Consider the following 20,965-nt stretch of genomic DNA (forward strand, 5'->3'; position numbering starts at 1 on the left):
TTATACTGCACTCAGTCTGGCGCCCCTCTGTTCCCATTTCTACACAGAGCTCATCGCTTCACCCTAAGGCCGCGTACACACGCGGGGACTGTTCGCTCAACTTAGTCCGTCAAACAGTTTCAGCGGACAGTCCGCTCAAAATTAGCATGGACGGACTTGCCCACACACGACGAACGAACAGTCCGCTGAAACCGTGCGCGATGACGTGAACGGCACGTACGACGAGACTAGAAGACGACGTCCTATACACTGCAATGCAAACTTCGGCGTGTAAATCCTTTCTGAGCATGCGCGGAACTTAGTTTGACGAACAAGCCTACACACGAGGGGACTGTTCGCTGAAACAAAGTTTCAGCGGACAGTTTTTCGGAATTTCCGAAAAACTTTGTTCAGCAGACTGTCCGCTGAAAGCCCACACACGAGCGGACTGTCCGCCGAAACACTGTTCAGCGGACAAAGTTGAGCGAACAGTCCCCGCGGCCTAAGGGTCCGTTCACACAGGGGCAACTCAGATCCAACTTCAGGTCGCCCCTAGTCACCTCAGGTCAGACAACATGAAAAAATCTATGTAAGTGAATGAGAGCCGTCTTAATGCACACTACTGAAGTCGCTCCGACTTCAGAAAAGGTTCCTGTACTACTTCAATCCGACTTGTAGGCGACCAGTATCCATTGATTTCAATGGAGGTCGCCTCCAAGTCGGATCTCCGTCTATATGGAGGCGACTCTGACAGAATTATCAGCTCTCAAGAGGAAACTCCACGCCAAATTTATGAAAAAAAATTGGCATGGGTTCCCCCTCTGAGAGCATACCAGGCCCTTAGGTCTGGTATGGATTTTAAGGGGAACCCCCTACGCCGAAAAAACGGCATGGGGGTCCCCCCCAGATCCATCCTCTGGGACTGCGACATCATAACGGGCGGGGACATCATCCGGTGATGTCCCTATATAAGTCGCCGCGTGCCGCGTCCCTGCCATTGTGAGCGGAGGCAGCGACGAGGCAACATCTGAAGAGGAGAAGAGAAGAACAGAAGACGATGACATCGGCGACAGAAGACCGGGCCACCGCTTGTAAAAGAGCTAGAAGAAGGCGCGGTGGCCCGGCAAGAAGAACCGAAGAGGGGGACAAGACCCCCGAAGTCGGAAGAAGAGGGTGGCGTCGGCGAAGAAGAATGCCGGGCTCCTCCGCTAATAAAAGAGCTAGCAGAAGATAGCGGAGGAGTCCGGCGAGAAGACCCCCCCCAAGACGGAAGAAGACCCCCGGAGCTGTGCAATAAACTATTTTAACCCTGTGTTGTGTTTTTTTTTTTTTTTACAGGTGAATGGGTATGGGTACATTGTACCCCATACTCATTCACATAGGGTGGGGGCCAGGATCCGGGGGCCCCCTTATTAAAGGGGGCTCCCGGATTCCGATAAGCCCCCCACCCACAGACCCAGACAACCAATGGCCAGGGTTGTCGGGAAGAGGCCCTTGTCCTCATCAACATGGGGACAAGGTGCTTTGGGGTGGGGGGGGGCGCGCGGCCCCCCCTTCCCCAAGGCACCCCCCCATGTTGAGGGCGCGCGGCCTGGTACGGCTCAGGAGGGGGGGCGCTCGCTCATCTCCACCCCCTTTCCTGGCCGGCCGGGTAGCGTGCTCGGATAAGGGTCTGGTATGGATCTGGGGGGGGACCCCCAGGCCGCTTTTTTGGCATAGGGGGTTCCCCTAAAAATACATACCAGACCTAAGGGCCTGGTATGCTCTCGGAGGGGGAACCCACGCCAATTTTTTTTAAATACATTTGGCGCAGTTTCCCCTTGAGAGCTCATTCTCTGATTGGCCGTGGCAAAAGTTGCCTGGCCTGGGGCTACTTAAAGTCGTGTTGTAAGTCGCCCCAAGTAGTGTTCAGGTCGTGTCCAAGTTGCCTCCAAAAGTCGTGTTGAAAGTTGTGTTGTCCCTGTGTGAACGGACCCTAAGGGAGCTGCCTCCAGGTGCTAATCATACAAGATCTCGGATCATTTATGGACATTATGTTTTAAACAAATGTTTTAATATTATGTGTGCTTATTCACACACATTTTATGTATACCTATATTCCAGTTGCTATATAATTTTATGTTATCACCATATCTAGCGCCGCTGTTCACCCCTGTTTTTACTTTCTGAAATCATTGCTGAAGTGAAAGTGACAAAGAACTTTTCCATTTGCATTGATTCAACTCCCAACATGATGCACATTGATCAGCTTACATTTATCATAAGGTATGTTTCACCAAAGGGCCTTGTAGAAGAGCGATTCTTAAAATTTCTCCCTATATCTAGCCACACAGGGAAGGCACTCTGTGATGCAGTGTTGACAGTTTTACATGAGATGGACATAGATATCAGTAACTGGCGTGGACAGTGCTATGATAATGCCGCAAACATGTCAGGAGTGTACAACGGGCTGCAAGCTCACATCAAAGACATTAATCACTAGTAGAGTGGGTGCCGTACGCCACGCACACGCTTAATCTGGCTGGAGTTAATAGTGTAAACTGCTGTACAGAGACGGCCGATTTTTTTAACTTCATTCAGACTTTGTTCAACTTCTTCTCGAAATCCACAGCTAGATGGAAGGTGGTAACTGCAGGTTTGCAGCCTAATGAAAACCACTGCATTGAAACACTAAAATCTCTCTCTGACACCAGGTGGGCTGCACATGCACAGGCCACCAAGGCACTGTGCAGAAACTATGCCAATATTCAAGAGTCACTGATGAACATTGCAGAAGACAGCAAACAGAACCCGACAACACAAAATGATGCTTGGTCACTACATAAAAAAATGAACAGGCTTGAGACTGCTTTTCTTTGCACTATGTGGAATTATGTGGAATTATGTGGAATTATGTTCTACAACGCTTTCATGGGACAAGTGTTGCACTTCAAGCTGTGTACTGGACCTGTGCAATTCTGTTGATTTGGTGAGGTCACTGCAGGAATATATTGTTGGTTTGAGAGATGAATTTGATATGTTTGAAGACCAAGCAAAAGCGATGATGTCAATTGAGAGTGACCTTCTATGTAAACTGAATTTTACTGATTTGATCAAAGACTTTGCTGCATGAAGTCATAACCTGATCACCTTTCTCTTTCTTTCTCTACCTTGCCTGTTTTAAATGATCAGCCTCTGGATTCTGTTGTTGATGTAATGCTTTCTTAACCACCTCGCGCCCGCCCTATAGCCGAATGACGGCCGTAGAGCAGGCGCGTTCGTCCGGGTGGTCGTCCCTGGACGTCCTGATGTTTACTTTCGCAATGCGCGCCACCGCGGGCGCGCATTGCGGAAGTTCTGTGTTCGCCGTGTCCCCCGGGGACAGGCAAACACAGATCGCTGTAAACGGCCAATCACAGCGGCCGTTTACAGCGTGATCGGCGTGTCCAATGGGAGATGATCTCATATGTAAACATATGAGATCATCTCTCAGCGCCGCTCTCCCTCCTCACACAGACAGTGTGAGAGGGGAGAGATGAGCGGCTGCAGCTGCAGCCGTTCTGCCTCGAGTAAAAAAAAAAAAGTGCCATCCTCCCCCAGCAGTGCCATCCGCCCCAGTGCCATCCACCCCAGTGCTACCTGCCCCCAGTGCCATCCACCCCAGTGCTACCTGCCCCCAGTGCCATCCACTCAGTGCTACCTGCCCCCAGTGCCACCTGCCCCCAGTGCCACCTGCCCCCAGTGCCATTTGTCCCCAGTGCCATTTGTCCCCAGTGCCATTTGTCCCCAGTGCCATTTGTCCCCAGTGCCATCTGTCATCAGTGCCACGTATAAGTGCCATCTGTCATCAGTGCCATGTGTCATCAGTGCCACATAGTGCCATCTGTCATCAGTGCCACGTATTAGTGCCATCTGTCATCAGTGCCCCGTATCAGTGCCATTTGTCATCAGTGCCACCTGTCAGTGTCACGTGCCATCTGTTGTCAGTGTCACGCGTCATCAATGCCACTTATCAGTGCCATGCGTCATCGGTGCCATGTATTAGTGCCATCTGTCATCGGTGGCACGTATTAGTGCCACATATTAGTGCCATCTGTCATCAGTGCCACATATTAGTGCCATCTGTCATCAGTGCCACGTGTCATCAGTGCCATGTATAAGTGTCATCATTGCCACGTATCAGTGCCATCTGTCATCAGTGTCACGTGTCATTGTCCTGGTGCTTCAAAAGTGTAATAAATAGTCAACAAGTTAGATGTGTCATTTATGTTCCTAGAACACATGATGGCGCTACCTGCATGTTGGGCCTCTCTATGTGGCCACGCTGTGAAAAAGTCCCACACATGTGGTATTGTAATACTCAGGAGGAGTAGCAGAATTTTTTGGGCGGTGTCATTTGTGGTATACACATGCCACGTGAGAGAAATAACCTATTACAATGACAATTTTGTGGAGAAAAAAAAATGAAAAATCTTAATTTTGCAAAGAATTGTGGGAAAAAAATGACAACATCAAAAAGCTCACTATGCCTCTTACTAAATACCTTGGAATGTCTACTTTCCAAAAAGGGGTCATTTGGGGGTTATTTTTACTAAAGATATGTAGCGGTATAAAATTGTGGCCAAAATTTATGAAGAAAAATTAATAATTTGCATAATTCTGTCACAGAAACAAAGAAATATGCGTTTTTTTTCAAAATTTTCGGTCTTTTTTCATTTATAGCGCAAAAAATAAAAACCCCAGAGGTGATCAAATACCACCAAAAGAAAGCTCTATTTGTGGGAAAAAAAGGACAAAAAATTTATTTGGGTACAGTGTTGCATGACTGAGTAATTGTCATTCAAATTGTGAGAACACCGAAAGCTGAAAATTGGTCTGAGCAGGAAGGGTGTTTAACCACTTTCAGACCGGACCATTTTGCTGGTAAATGACCAGAGGTCTTTTTACACTTTGGCACTGCGCTGCTTTAACTGGTAATTGCGCGGTCATGCAATGTTGTACCCAAACAAAATTTGCGTCCTTTTCTTCCCACAAATAGAGCTTTCTTTTGATGGTATTTGATTGCCTCTGCGATTTTTATTTTTTGCGATATAAACGTAAAAAGACCGCAAATTTTGAAAAAAAATGATATTTTCTACTTTTTGTTATTAGAAAAATCCAATAAACTCAATTTTAGTCATACATTTAGGCCAAAATGTATTCAGCCACATGTCTTTGGTAAAAAAAAAGTCAATAATTGTATATTTATTGGTTTGCGCAAAAGTTGTCACATCTACAAACTAAGGTACGTTTTCTGGAATTTACGCAGCTTTTAGTTTACGACTGCCTATCTCATTTCTTGAGGTGCTAAAATGACAGGGCAGTACAAAACCCCCCCAAATGACCCCATTTTGGAAAGTAGACCCCCTAAGGAAATTGATAAGAGGCATGTTGAGCCCATTGAATATTTTATTTTTTTGCCTCAAGCGATTGAATAATGACAAAAAAAAAATTTTTTTTTTTTTTTTACACAAAGTTGTCACTAAATGATATATTGCTCACACATGCTATGGGCGTATGTGAAATGACACCCCAAAATAAATTCTGCTGCTTCTCCTGAGTACGGGGATACCACATATGTGGGACTTTTTGGGAGCCTAGCCGCGTACAGGGCCCCGAAAACCAAGCACCGCCTTCAGGCTTTCTAAGGGCGTAAATTTTTGATTTCACGCCTCACTACCTATTACAGTTTTGAAGGCCATAAAATGCCAAGATGGCACAAAACCCCCACAAATGACCCCATTTTAGAAAGTAGACACCCCAAGCTATTTGCTGAGAGGCATGTTGAGTCCATGGAATATTTTATATTTTGCCACAAGTTGCGGGAAAATTACAAACTTTTTTTTTTTTTTTTTTTTTTTCACAAAGTTGTCACTAAATGATATATTGCTCATGCATGCCATGGGCATATGTGAAATGACACCCCAAAATAAATTCTGCTGCTTCTCCTGAGTACGGGGATACCACATATGTGGGACTTTTTGGGAGCCTAGCTGCGTACGGGGCCCCGAAAACCAAGCACCGCCTTCAGGCTTTCTAAGGGCGTAATTTTTTGAGTTCACTTCTCACTACCTATTACAGTTTTGAAGGCCATAAAATGCCAAGATGGCACAAAACCCCCACAAATGACCCCATTTTAGAAAGTAGACACCCCAAGCTATTTGCTGAGAGGCATGTTGAGTCCATGGAATATTTTATATTTTGCCACAAGTTGCGGGAAAATTACAAACTTTTTTTTTTTTTCACAAAGTTGTCACTAAATGATATATTGCTCACGCATGCCATGGGCATATGTGAAATGACACCCCAAAATAAATTCTGCTGCTTCTCCTGAGTACGGGGATACCACATATGTGGGACTTTTTGGGAGCCTAGCCGCGTACGGGGCCCCAAAAACCAAGCACCGCCTTCAGGCTTTCTAAGGGCGTTACAGTTTTGAAGGCCATAAAATGCCAAGATGGCACAAACCCCCCCCCCCAAATGACCCCATTTTAGAAAGTAGACACCCCTAAATTTAGGGGTACACTAGTGAGACTAGGTAATAAATGGCGGGTGCCCTGAAACTATAAAAAAATAACTAACCAACCAGCGTCACCTGTAACAGTTATATGGTGATCACTGGTGAAAGGGTTAACTAGGGGGCAATCAGGGGGCTTTATGCGGTAGTATATGGGGGTCCCTGGCGCTATAAAAAGCTGCGGCGAACCTAAATACCTACCTGCCTAACTAGCGTCACCTGTGACACTAATACAGCGATCAGAAAAACGATCGCTTATTAGGCTGGGTTCACACTGGAGCGATGCGGGAACGCCACGAATGCGCGGCGGGTTCCCGCATCGCATGCCTCCCGGCGGCAGTTCACACTGCCCTATGCGAACTGCTGGGAGTGTCAGTGAAATGTTAATGACACCCCCAGATCAGTTCGCATATCGCAGTGCGATCTGCAAACTTGGATCGCATGGTGTGAACACCCATGCGATCCGATTCTGCTGCGGACCAAAAAAAGGGTCCCGTGCGAGTTTGCGGCGGGTGCGGCGGGTGCGACACGAATTCAGCCATACTATCTGTATAGCTGAACTCGAATCGCACAGAGATCGGATGTGATTTGCACTGCAGTGCGGTGCGAATCACATCCGTTCTCATAAACCGCTGCAATGTGAACCCAGCCTTAGTGACACTGGCGACGGGGGGTGATCACGGGGTTAAACCTTTATTGGGGGGGTTAGGGGGGTACCTTAGAACTAAAGGGGGCTAACCCTAACTGCCCTAACAGTTATTAGTCACAAATGACACCTGCCGGGTGATCAGGGGGTTAAACCTTTATTAGGTAATAAATGGCGGGTGCCCTGAAACTATAAAAAAATAACTAACCAACCAGCGTCACCTGTAACAGTTATATGGTGATCACTGGTGAAAGGGTTAACTAGGGGGCAATCAGGGGGCTTTATGCGGTAGTATATGGGGGTCCCTAGCGCTATAAAAAGCTGCGGCGAACCTAAATACCTACCTGCCTAACTAGCGTCACCTGTGACACTAATACGGCGATCAGAAAAATGATCGCTTATTAGGCTGGGTTCACACTGGAGCGATGCGGAAACGCCGCGAATCCGCGGCGGGTTCCCGCATCGCATGCCTCCCGGCGGCAGTTCACACTGCCCTATGCGAACTGCTGGGAGTGTCAGTGAAATGTTACTGACACCCCCAGATCAGTTCGCATATCGCAGTGCGATCTGCAAACTCGGATCGCATGGTGTGAACACCCATGCGATCCGATTCTGCTGCGGGCCAAAAAAAGGGTCCCGTGCGAATTTGCGGCGGGTGCGGCGGGTGTGGCGGGTGCGGCGGGTGCGGCGAATGGCTGAACTCGAATCGCACAGAGATCGGATGTGATTTTCACTGCAGTGCGGTGCGAATCACATTCGTTCTCATAAACCGCTGCAATGTGAACCCAGCCTTAGTGACACTGGCGACGGGGGGTGATCACGGGGTTAAACCTTTATTGGGGGGGTTAGGGGGGTACATTAGAACTAAAGGGGGCTAACCCTAACTGCCCTAACAGTTATTACAGTCACAAATGACACCAATGCAAAAAAAAAAAAAAAAAAAAAAAAAAATGACATTGGTGTCACTGTGACTGGGGGGGCAGGGGTAATTGGGGGGGTGATCGGGGGGTAAAGGGGGGGTGTGAGTGTGCCTGGCATGTTCTACTGTGTGTGGGATGTGTTGGTGCAACTCACTGATCCGCTCTCCTCCGTGTCGGAACGAAAAATACCGACACGGAGGAGAGAATACATCACTTCCTCTCCTGTGTTTACATTACAGAAGAGGAAGTGATGTCACCGGGGATTTCCATTCGTCGGGAGCGATCGCGAGGGGGTGGCCATGAATGAATGGCCGTCCCCTCGTCCGGGATCGCTCCCGAACGAAAACCGACCGCCGCAGGCACCGGGCGGGGGCCCGATCGGGCCCCCGACCCGCGGGAGGCAAATCACGTACATGTACGTGCTTATGCCTGCCCGTGCCATTCTGCCGACGTACATCGGCGTGAGGCGGTCGGCAAGTGGTTAAGTGCCCAGTAAGCAAGTGGTTAAGATATGATAATGTACTGTTTTTATTTTATTTTATTGACTGTACATTTCTAATTTGTGTGCATAGTTAAGATTTTTCACTACAACACTCACGTACTACACACACACACACAATTTATCTTGCACTTTGTTCAATGAGTTATTTTGTTATATTCTTGCAATTGATTTGTTATGATTGCAACCTTACAAGGTAGTTGATTGTTTTTCAATATGTTTTCCAGGTAAATAAGCGTTTTATGTTCTCATTCTGACCAAGACATTTGTGCATTGCAATAAACACTTGATCACTTTGAACTTTTTAAATCATTATTTATTTATTGCAAAAAAGCTTTTCAAGCTTCAATCAGTGGTCATATACATAGATTATTACTTTTTTTTAGCATTTAACACTGTCTACGGTACCAGTCACCTTTTAAAAGTAGCTTGGCACTTCAAATAACGATTGGATCGATTATATTGTTACGGCACCAGATGAGACAAATGAATATAGAAGGTAGGGCCCGAAAGTGACTCAAGCCCAGGGGCCCCCAGCACCCTAAGTCCTGCCCTGGTGGCTGCAACAAGGTGAGGAGTACAACAGTCAAGCATGATGGTGGGAGTGTCATGGTCTGGGACTGCATGAGTGCTGACGGCATTGGGGAGCTACAGTTCATTGAGGGAACCATGAATGCCAACATGTACTGTGACATACTGAAGCAGAGCACGATCCCCTCCCTTCAGAGACTGGGCTGCAGGGCAGAATTCCAACATGATAATGACCCCAAACACACCTCCAAGATGACTGCTCCCTTGCTAAAGAAGCTGAGGGTAAGGCTGCATTCACACCTGAGCGTAGCGTGTTCGAGCGTTTTTACCGGCATTTTGTCGCGCGACAACGAACGTTTTGTCACGCGACAACGAGCGTTTTGTCGCGCGACAACGCGCGTTTGCATACAGCGTTTTCCGGCGTTTTTTAACTTCGGCGTTTTTTTTTCAGCCAATAGAAAAAATATTTTTCATCTGCTTCCTGAGTACTGTACTTAATGTACTTCCAGTTCAACATTGTGCTCATGTACTTCCTGTTCAGCATTGTGCTCTCTGCGCCATATCTACTATAAGATGAGTGACGATGAGATGGCATGTTTTGTGGCAGCATCCGCTGTTGCCACATTTTCTCTGCGTGAACAAGAGAGGAGGAAGAAGAGGGCACGCAGATATTGGATACACCCCGTAATTGCCGATCGGGAAGAGAGAGGGCAATTTTGGGTCATGTACAGTGACCTACGTGCCCATGAAGATACATTTTTGGACTACACCAGGATGTCCATAAAAAGGTTAGTCAAAATAGTTGAATTCATGATGTTTGACATTGTTCCTGTCTTATATTATAATGTCCACCCATAAACGCCATATTTTTTATTTTATTTTTTCACAGCTTTGATGAGTTACTGGGTTTACTCAGTAGCCGTTTGCAGCGAATGGACACCTATTTTAGGAACAGTATACCCCCTGTGGAACGACTAATTATCACACTGAGGTAATATTGTCATATTTCTATTTAATTTTTTAACCACTTACCACCTCACGCCAATGTACATCGGCAGAATGGCACGGCTGAGCACAAGCACATACCTGTACGTTGCTCAGTGCCCAGCCGTGGATTGGGAGTACCCCGCCGGTGCTGCGTTCCTGACCCGGCCCTGAGCTCTGTGACCGTGGCCGCAGAACCAGCGGACCTGATCGCCGCTGGTGTCCCGCAATCGGGTCACAGAGCTGAAGAACGAGGAGAGATCCGAGTAGACAAACCTTTCCCTGTGCTTCCTACTGTGGCTGTCACCGATCGGAAAGCCAATCAGTGACGTCACATGCCAGGCCAAGCCCACTAAAATAAAAAAACACATAACGTCATACATAAGACCTACACTGCCCCCTAGTGGTTAACACCTTCCTGCCAGTGTCCAAAAATGTGTTAAAAATGTCCGATGTGTCTGCAAAAATGTCACACTTACAATAAAAATCGCTAATCGCCGTCATTAAAGAAAAAAAAGATAAAAATGCTATAAAACTATCCCCTATAAACGACACAAATTTTGTTTTGGAGCCACGTTGCACGTCCACGCAATTGTAGCGCTGTAGTGCCGAATCACAAAAAGGGTCCTGGTCCTTTGGCTGCAAATTGGTTTGGGGCTTAACTGAGATTAAAGCGGTAGTAAACACGCTTTTTTTTTTACCCCTGCAAAGCAAAAGGCATAATGAACTAGTATGCACCGCATACTAGCTCATTATGAAATACTCACCTTAGAACGAGGCCCCGACATCTAGCCCGATCCACGTCGAGGGAGCTGACATGCTCCCTCTGCGTTTCTTCCGGGTATCGCGGCTCTGGCGCTGTGAGTGGCTGGAGCCGTGATATCGTCACTCCCACGCATGCGTGCGGGAGATTTCATTCCGGCCGGCCAGCCACTGCTGGATTTTCAGGCTGAGAATCCCCTTGTGCGCATGCACCGCTGCAGTCAGCAGCGCATACCGAGGGGAATATCTCCTAAACCATACAGGTTTAGGAGATTTTTTTTACCTACAGGTAAAACTTATTATAGGCATTCCTGTAGGTAAAAGTCCCAAAAATGAGTATACAACCACTTTAATGAAGAACATAATATGAATAATTTTTTATATGCCTAAAATAAACTGCAATCACACATTTTTAAAGCCAAATAAAAACTTTATTTTTTTTATTTAACCACTTGCTTACAGGGCACTTAAACACCTTCCTGCCCAGACCAATTTTCAGCTTTCGGTGCTCTCACACTTTGAATGACAATTACTCAGTCATGCAACGCTGTACCCAAATGAATTTTTTGTCCTTTTTTTCCCACAAATAGCTTTCTTTTGGTGGTATTTTATCACCTCTGGGGTTTTTATTTTTTGCGCTATAAATGAAAAAAGACCGAAAATTTGGAAAAAAACGCATATTTCTTTGTTTCTGTGACAGAATTATGCAAATTATTAATTTTTCTTCATAAATTTTGGTCACAATTTATACTGCTACATGTCTTTGGTAAAAATAACCCAAATTAGTGGATATTATTTGGTCTTTGTGAAAGTTAGAGAGTCTACAAGCTGTGGTGCGAATCGCACAAAATTGATCACATCTGATGTACTGGTGGCCTATCTCGCTTCTTGTGACCCGAACAAGTCAGGAAAGTACAAATACCCCCCAAATGACCCCTTTTTGGAAAGTAGACATTCCAAGGTATTTAGTAAGAGGTATAGTGAGCTTTTTGATGTTGTCATTTTTTTCCCACAATTCTTTGCAAAATTAAGATTTTTCATTTTTTTTTTTTTTCTCCACAAAATTGTCATTGTAATAGGTTATTTCTCTCACGTGGCATGTGTATACCACAAATGACACCCCCCAAAAAATTCTGCTACTCCTCCTGAGTATTACAATACCACATGTGTGTGACTTTTTCACAGCCTGGCCACATAGAGAGGCCCAACATGCAGGTAGCGCCATCATGTGTTCTAGGAACATAAATTACACATCTAACTTGTTGACTATTTATTACACTTTTGAAGCACCAGGACAATGACACGTGACACTGATGACAGATGGCACTGATACGTGGCAATGATGGCACTTATACGTGGCACTGATGACAGGTGGCACTGACAGATGGCACTAATATGTGGCACTGATGACGGGTGGCACTTATACGTGGCACTGATGACACGTGGCACTAATACGTGGCACTGAAACGTGGCACTGATGACAGATGGCACTAATATGTGCCACCGATGACAGATGGCACTAATACATGGCACCGATGACGCGTGACACTGATGACAGATGGCACTGATAAGTGGCATTGATGACACGTGACACTGACAACAGATGGCACGTGACACTGACAGGTGGCACTGATACGTGGCACTGATGACAAATGGCACTGATACGTGGCACTGATGACGGATGGCACTATGTGGCACTGACGACACGTGGCACTGACGACAGGTGGCACTGGGGGCAGGTGGCACTGGGGGCAGGGGGCACTGGGGGCAGGGGGCACTGGGGGCAGGGGGCAGGTAGCACTGGGGGCAGGTAGCACTGGGGTGGATGGCACTGGGGGCAGGTAGCACTGGGGTGGATGGCACTGGGGGCAGGTAGCACTGGGGTGGATGGCACTGGGGCGGATGGCACTGGGGCAGATGGCACTGGGGCAGATGGCATTGGGGCGGATGGCACTGGGGCAGATGGCATTGGGGCAGATGGCACTGGGGCAGATGGCATTGGGGCAGATGGCATTGGGGCGGATGGCACTGCTGGGGGCGGATGGCACTTTATTTTATTTTTTTTACTTTTTTTTTTCCCCCCCACAGGCAGAACGGCTGCCGCTGCAGCCGTTCATCTCTCCCCTCTCCCCTCCTCGCACAGACAGTGCGAGGAAGGAGAGCGGCGCCGAGAGATGATCTCATATGTTTACATATGAGATCATCTCCCATTGGACACGCCGATCACGCTGTAAACGGCCGCTGTGATTGGCCGTTTACAGCGATCTGTGTTTGCCTGTCCCCGGGGGACACGGCGAACACAGAGCTTCCGCGATGCGCGCCCGCGGGGGCGCGCATTGCGGAAGTAACCATCGGGCCGTCCAGGGACGACCGCCCGGACGAATGCGCCTGCTCTACGGCCGTCATTCGGCCATAGGGCGGGCGCGAGGAGGTTAAAATATTACTGAAACATAACTTTTTCTGTTATAACTTTTTCTGTTCGTTTGTGCGTTTTGCACATATACAGCTCAACAAAGAAATAGAGCTAACGTAGCTCATGAATAAAAAAATAAAATAAAAAAATTAGAGACGATGGAATGTTTGGGAGGAGTTGTCTCCCTCATTGGGTGTATTCATCACATTCATTGCATGGCCATATTGTGACCAGTTGGAGGTAGAGGGATTCTCATTTTGCTGCCAAATAGAAGGTGGTGGTGGTGGTGTTGGCAGATGAAAGTAATTTGAAGGTGGTGGTGTTGGCAGAGGAAGGTAATGAGAGGATGGTGGTGCTGGCAGATGGGGCGGGGGGTGATTTGCATAGGGACCATAAGGTGGCGGAGGCTCTGAGGACCTATATGTGGGGGTTGGTGGTATAAAAGTCGCAATATAGCGTATAGTACCTGCCAACATGTCTGCCTGGAGTTCTGATGGTACCTTCTCCATCAGACCTTCCAGACATCTTGCAGAAACCTGCACATGAGACCTGTTGCTGCTAATTTTTTCTGATATACTGGTCATAATGTCCAGCATGCGGTTGAAGTCAGGATCAGGAGCCTTCCTTCTTATTGCTCTAGCAGGTACTCGAGCAGAAATGGATGGTGGGGACGTCTCACCTCGCACATGTGTCTCAGATGTAGACCGTGCTGGAGTCGACAATTGGCTCTCCAGATCTCGGCCTCCTTGATCACTTGATGCTTGGCTTGCTTGCTGACTTTGATCACTTGACACTTGGCTTGCTTGCTGACTTTGATCACCTGATGCTTGGCTTGCTTGCTGACTAGCATCTGTGTCCAAATCCTCATTTGGATTACTGTCCTCCCAGCAGTTTTCAGTCCTGAAAATAGAATTTAATTATTATAACTTTCTCTTTAAATTTTGTTTAATAACATTCGTGCACAGATGATAGCTTACCGCCCCAAAGCCAGCATTGGCCGAAGGAATTCCATTTCTTTTGCATGCAGATAATCTCTCGGAGCACATGCCCCAGATCCACTCCTAAATTCCCTTTGCAGTCTTAGATGTCGAGTGTAGGCATCACGTATACTCTTCCACTTTATTTGGAGCTGTTTAACTGTTAAAAAAAACACATTAAAATATATATATGTTTATTTCTTTGTAGGTACCTAGCAACCGGACAATCTTTAGCGAGCATACATTATGCCTTTCGAGTTGGGAAATCGACAGCAAGCTATATAATTTGGGACACTTGCTCTGCCATTTACGACATACTAAAGGATATTGTATTCAAAAAACCGACAGCGGAAGATTGGGCAAGGATCTCGGATGTTTTCTGGCAACGCTGCAACTTCCCCAACTGTGTTGGAGCCATCGATGGGAAACATTCGTATCGTAAAGCCCATGGGTAGTGGAAGCCAGTTTTTCAATTATAAAAAATATTTTTCTTTTGTTCTAATGGCAGTGGCTGATGCCAATTATTGCTTCAGCTACATCGACATTGGAGCATATGGTAGCAGCGCTGACTCTGCCATTTTCTCACATTCAACATTTGGACACCTGCTGCGCAACAATGCTCTGGACCTTCCAGAAAACAGGCCACTCCCTGGCACAAATGGCCCTCCCCTACCCAGTGTGTTTGTTGGAGATGAAGCCTTTGCTCTGAGTGAGCATCTGCTACGGCCTTACTCGGGGCACAACCTGACGGAACATAGGAGTGTGTTCAATTATAGACTTACTCGAGCACGTCGCGTTGTGGAATGTGCATTTGGCATATTGGCCAACAAATGGCGGGTACTGCACACTCGATTGGTCTCAACATGCAAAATGCAATTTGTGTGGTCAAAGCTGCATGTGCCTTGCACAATTTTGTTCGCCAGCGGGATGGATATGACTTTGAGGACCCAGTCCATGAGAACATGGAAAGGGCTCATTGGACTGGTGTTCGTGGAAGCAGGCAAGGGACACAGGTCAGGGATCAATTTGCCTCCTACTTTATGTCACCAGCAGGACAGGTCCCATGGCAGCTTGAGGCAATCTAATAAACTTTATTTCTTTGTAAATACAACCATAGTATATACTATGCTGTACTGATTTATTATTAAAAATGCTTGGATGTATTGACAAGAAGTCCCATGTTTTTTTTTTAGAAATATATATTTTTTTTATGCAGTATCCTACCAATATCCACTAGGGGTCAGAGTGTGTCATCATGTATTTAGGACATTATGATAATACTATACTCATACTCCCATGCATAGTCCCCTTTCACACTGTGGCATTGTTCAGGCAGAAGCAGTGAAGGAGCAGTGTATTCACTAGCTAGCGCACCGCTCCAGTGTGAAAGCCCTCCGGCTTTCACAATTGAGAGAAAGGAGCCGGTATAGCACCTAAAAAAGTGACTCCTTTCACTGCACTGTGAAAGCAGGAGTGCTGGAGCGGGGCACTAGCAGGACGGTAAAAAAAGTCCTGATGATAGCAGCATCTTTGGAGCGGTGAATACCGCTCCTACCCATTGAAATCAATGGGCCAGTGTGGCTATACCACCGGCAAAGCGCCGCTGCTAGCAGCCGCTAGAACGCTGGCAAAGGGCCGTTGCAGCAGTGCTTTGTGTGCGATTGCGACCCTTTGCCAGCGTTCTAGCGGCAGCTGTTTTAACCCCCGCTAGCGGCCGAGAAAGGGTTAATGCAGCGGTGCTTTGCATGCGATTTTAACCCTTTTCCGGCCACTAGCGGGGGTTAAAACTGCCCTGCTAGCGGACGCTAGAACGCAGGCAAAGGGCCGCAATCGCACACAAAGCACCGCTGCAGCGGCCCTTTGCCAGCGTTCTAGCGTCCGCTAGCAGGGCAGTTTTAACCCCCGCTAGCAGCCGAGAAAGGGTTAATGCAGCGGTGCTTTGCATGCGATTTTAACCCTTTTCCGGCCGCTAGCGGGGGTTAAAACTGCCCTGCTAGCAGACGCTAGAACGCAGGCAAAGGGTCGCAATCGCACACAAAGCACCGCTGCAGCGGCCCTTTGCCAGCGTTCTAGCGTCCGCTAGCAGGGCAGTTTTAACCCCCGCTAGCAGCCGAGAAAGGGTTAATGCAGCGGTGCTTTGCATGCGATTTTAACCTTTTTTCGGCCGCTAGCGGGGGTTAAAACAGCCCCGCTAGCCGCCGCATACCACATACGAAATAACGGAAAAGCGCCAACCCACCAACACCCGCACTGTCCCAGTGTGAAAGGGGCCTTATAATGTACTAATCAATCTATTATGTCCCTATTGTGGTTATGTTTGCAAGGGTTTCTCTTACCTTTCTCATCCTTCACATGGCCAGTTAGGTCTGCCCAGTTTGGAAAAAGTTGGATGGCAATCTGATTCCATGCCCTTCTCTTGCTCGCTCGCAGTTTGTAGCATGGATCTCTCGTATCATATAGACAGGGGTGCTCCTTCACCGTTCTTATGAACCTCTCCTGCTCTAGGAGACATACTGTCTCATCCAGTTCTTCATCCATATTCATGTTCTCCATGTGAGCTAAAAATTGTGATCTGTGCACTTCCTGTGTATTTTTTTTATGTCCTTTATGTCATTTCCTTATTTAAATGATGTAAATCATATTTTTTCTTGAGCAGATACAGCGTCAAAACGCCCGTAGAAACGCTCGTTGTCGCGCTAAACGCTCGAATCGCGCGTTTCCATTAGTTTCTATGGGAATGAAAACGTCCAAATCAGCCCGATTCGCGCAACAAAAAAGGGTCCAGAACTTGTTTGAGCTTCAGGCGTAGGGCTTCAGGCGACATGGAGTGGAGATGTGAACGATCTCCATTGAGAATAATGTATTTTTTCCCCTCCAGCGTTTTGTAGCTTCAGGCGTAGGGCTACAAAACGTTCAGGTGTGAACGGGCTGTAAAGGTGATGGACTGGCCAATCATGTCTCCAGACCTAAACCCTATTGAGCATCTGTGGGGCATCATCAAATGGAAGGTGGAGGAGCGCAAGGTCTCTAACATCCACCAGCTCTGTGATGTCATCATGGAGGAGTGGAAGAGGACTCAAGTGCCAACTTGTGAAGCTCTGGTGAACTCCATGCCCAAGAGGGTTAAGGCAGTACTGGTAAATAACGGTGGCCACACAAAATATTGACACTTTAGGCCCAATTTGGACATTTTCACTTGCATCAAAGTGTAATTTTTTCAGTGTTGTCATGTAAAAAGATATAATAAAATATTTGCAAAAATGTGAGGGGTGTGAGATTATATATATATATATATATATATATATATATATATATATATATATATATATATATATATATAGTCATGCTCATAAGTTTACATACCCTGGGCGAATTTATGATTTCTTGCCCATTTTTCAGAGAATGTGAATGATAAAACTTTTCTTCCACTCATGATTAGTGTTTGGCTGAAGCCATTTATTATCAATCAATTGTGTTTACTCTTTTTAACCACTTGCTTACTGGGCACTTAAACACCCTTCCTGACCAGACCAATTTTCAGCTTTTGGTGCTCTCACACTTTGAATGACAATTACTCAGTCATGCAACACTGTACCCAAATGAATTTTGTGTCCTTTTTTTCCCACAAATAGAGCTTTCTTTTGGTGGTATTTGATCACCTCTGGGATTTTTATTTTTTGCGCTATAAATGAAAAAAGACCGAAATTTTTTTTAAAAAAACGCATATTTCTTTATTTCTGTGATAAAATTTTGCAAATTATAATTTTTTTTCCATAAATTTTGGCCACAATTTATACTGCTACATATCTTTGGTAAAAATAACCCAAATTAGTGGATATTATTTGGTCATTGTGAAAGTTAGAGAGTCTACAAGCTGTGGTGCGAATCATAAAAAATTGATCACACCTGATGTACTGGTGGCCTATCTCATTTCTTGCGACCCGAACAAGTCAGGAAAGTAATAAAAAAAAAACCCCAAATGACCCCTTTTTGAAAGTAGACATTCCAAGGTATTTACTAAGATGCATGGTGAGGTTTTTGATGTTGTCATCTTTTTCCCACAATTCTTTGCAAAATGAAGATTTTTTTTTTTTCTCACAAAATTTTCAATGTAATAGGTTATTTCTTTCACATGGCATGTGTATACCACAAATGACACCCCAAAATACGTTCTGCTACTCCTTCTGAGTATTACAATACCAAATGTGTGAGACTTTTACACAGCCTGGCCACATACAGAGGCCCAATATTGAAATAGCACCATCAGGCGTTCTAGGAGCATAAATTACACATTTCATTTCTCAACCACCTATTACATTTTTGAAGGCCCTGGAGCACCAGGACAATGGAAATGCCCACAAAGTGACCCTACGTGGCACTGACAACACGTGGCACTGACGACACGTGGCACTGACAAATGGCACTAGAGGCAGATGGCACTGGAGGCAGATGGCACTGGAGGCAGATGGCACTGGAGGCAGATGGGGCTGACAGATGGGGCTGACCGATGTCGCTGGCAGATGTCGCTGACAGATGGCACTGGGGCTGGCACTGGCAGATGGCACTGGCAGATGGTGCTGGCTATTTGCTCTGGCTAATTGCTCTGGCAAATGGGGCTGGCAGATGGCACTGCGGCTGGCAGATGGCACTGGCGCTGGCAGGTGGCACTGGCGGCACTGGGGCTGACGGCACTGGGGCTGACGGATGGCACTGGCAGGTGGCACTGGTGCTGGCAGGTGGCACTGGCGCTGGCACTGGCACTGACGGCACTGGGGCTGACGGATGGCACTGGCAGGTGGCACTGGTGCTGGCAGGTGGCACTGGTGCTGGCACTGGCGGCACTGAGGCTGACGGCACTGGCGCTGGCAGGTGGCACTGGCGCTGGCAGGTGGCACTGGCACTGGCGGCACTGGGGCTGACGGCACTGGGGCTGACGGATGGCACTGGCAGGTGGCACTGGCGCTGGCAGGTGGCACTGGCAGGTGGCAGATGGCACTGGGCTGACAGATGGCACTGGGCTGACAGATGGCACTGGGGCTGACAGTGTTAGTCACAGTATACAATTTATGACTCACAGATCCTCTCTCTCCTCACACGCTGTCTCTGTGTGAGGAGGGAGAGACACGACAATGGGAGATGAACTCATATGTTTACATTTGAGATCATCTCCCATTGGCAGCTGCGATCGCGCTGTGAACGGCCGCTTTGATTGGCCGTTCACGGCGATCTATGTTTGCCTGTCTCCGGGAGACACAGCGAATACAAAACTTCCGCGATGCGCGCCCCCGGCGGCGCGCATTGCGGAAGTAAACACAAGGACGTCCAGGGACGACCGATCGAAGGAACCCGTCTGCTCTACGGCCGTCATTCGGCTATAGGGCGGGCGGGAGGTGGTTAAATAGTAATCACAACAGCATTCATATTCCCTGGAAAATAATCAAGAAATCATAAATTCTACTAGGGAATGTAATCTTATGAGCACAACTGTATGTATGTATATATATATATAGATATATAGATATATAGATATATAGATATATAGATAGATCTATACAATATGTGTGTGTGTGTGTATATATATATATATATATATATATATATATATATATATATATATATATATATATATATATATATATATATACACATATACACACACACACATCATTTCGCCAAGAGTATTGGGACACCTGCTTTTACACACACATGAACTTTAATGGCATCCCAGTCTTAGTCCCTAGGGTTCAATATTGAGTTGGCCCACCCTTTGCAGCTATAATAGCTTCAACTCTTCTGAGAAGGCTGTCTACAAGGTTTAGGAGTGTGTCTAGAAGTGCATTTGTGAGGTCTGGCACTGATGTTGGGCGAGAAGGCCTGGTTCACAGTCTCTGCATCAATTCATCCCAAAGGTGTTCTATCGGGTTGAGGTCAGGACTCTGTGCAGGCCAGTCAAGTTCCTCCACCCCAGACTTGCTCATCCATGTCTTTATGGACCTTGCTTAGTGCACTGGTGCGCAGTCATGTTGGAACAGGAATGGGGCCATCCCCAAACTGTTCCCACAAAGTTCGGAGCATGAAATTGTCCAAAATGTCTTCACTGGAAATAAGGGTCCAAGCCCAACCCCTGAAAAACAACCCCACGCCATGATCCCCCCTGCGCCAAATGATTTGGACCAGTGCACAAAGTAAGGTTTATTTGTTTATTTTTTTTTATTTAAGAATTTATACAGTCCTATTAAAAAGATATAAGACTTGTGTTTTTTTTTTCTATAAACCTTTTTAAGAATATTATGCTGTGTGAGGAGATTAAGAGCTGAGTTTCTAATTTGGTCATCATAAGTTAGGATTTGAGTTCTTTATTTTTGTTCTATACTGCTTATACACAGATTGATTTTCCAAGCTGACCATTGACTATATTTTCATTGCAGAACTCATAAAGACTGGTGGGATTTGCGTTATTCCTGTCGATCTAGGTTATGCCGTTGTATCGTCCTGTTATTTCTCAGACTCTGTGCGGAAGCTGTCTCAGTAAGTCCATTGTCTTTTCACCTAATGTATTGCTTGACCTCATTCAAGCCATTTTCCATCTCTTTGATGGAAATGTACTTAGGTACTTTAATAATTGTCGTACCAGAACGTAAAAAAAGTTACTAGAAGTTAAAAAAGTTATTAAAAAAGGGAGTTCTAACTCGTACATCCACCCTTTTGGTTTTACATCT

At 46.4% G+C, this 20,965-nt stretch overlaps 1 protein-coding gene across 3 annotated transcripts in view; it reads left to right on the forward strand.

Annotated features, from left to right (window-relative positions):
* LOC143943175 (uncharacterized) overlaps nucleotides 1-20,965 on the forward strand; it is a 195,582-nt gene that overhangs the window by 79,202 nt on the left and 95,415 nt on the right. For all 3 annotated transcript variants that reach the window (XM_077464812.1, XM_077464963.1, XM_077464890.1), the window contains exon 4: nucleotides 20,675-20,774. In XM_077464812.1, the coding sequence (XP_077320938.1) occupies nucleotides 20,675-20,774 (100 nt within the window). The remainder of the gene's footprint in view (nucleotides 1-20,674; nucleotides 20,775-20,965) is intronic.

This window comes from Lithobates pipiens, unplaced genomic scaffold, assembly GCF_037356315.1.
Source record: "Lithobates pipiens isolate NorthernLeopardFrog02 unplaced genomic scaffold, aLitPip1_a1.2 Scaffold_1, whole genome shotgun sequence".
NCBI lineage: Eukaryota > Metazoa > Chordata > Amphibia > Anura > Ranidae > Lithobates > Lithobates pipiens.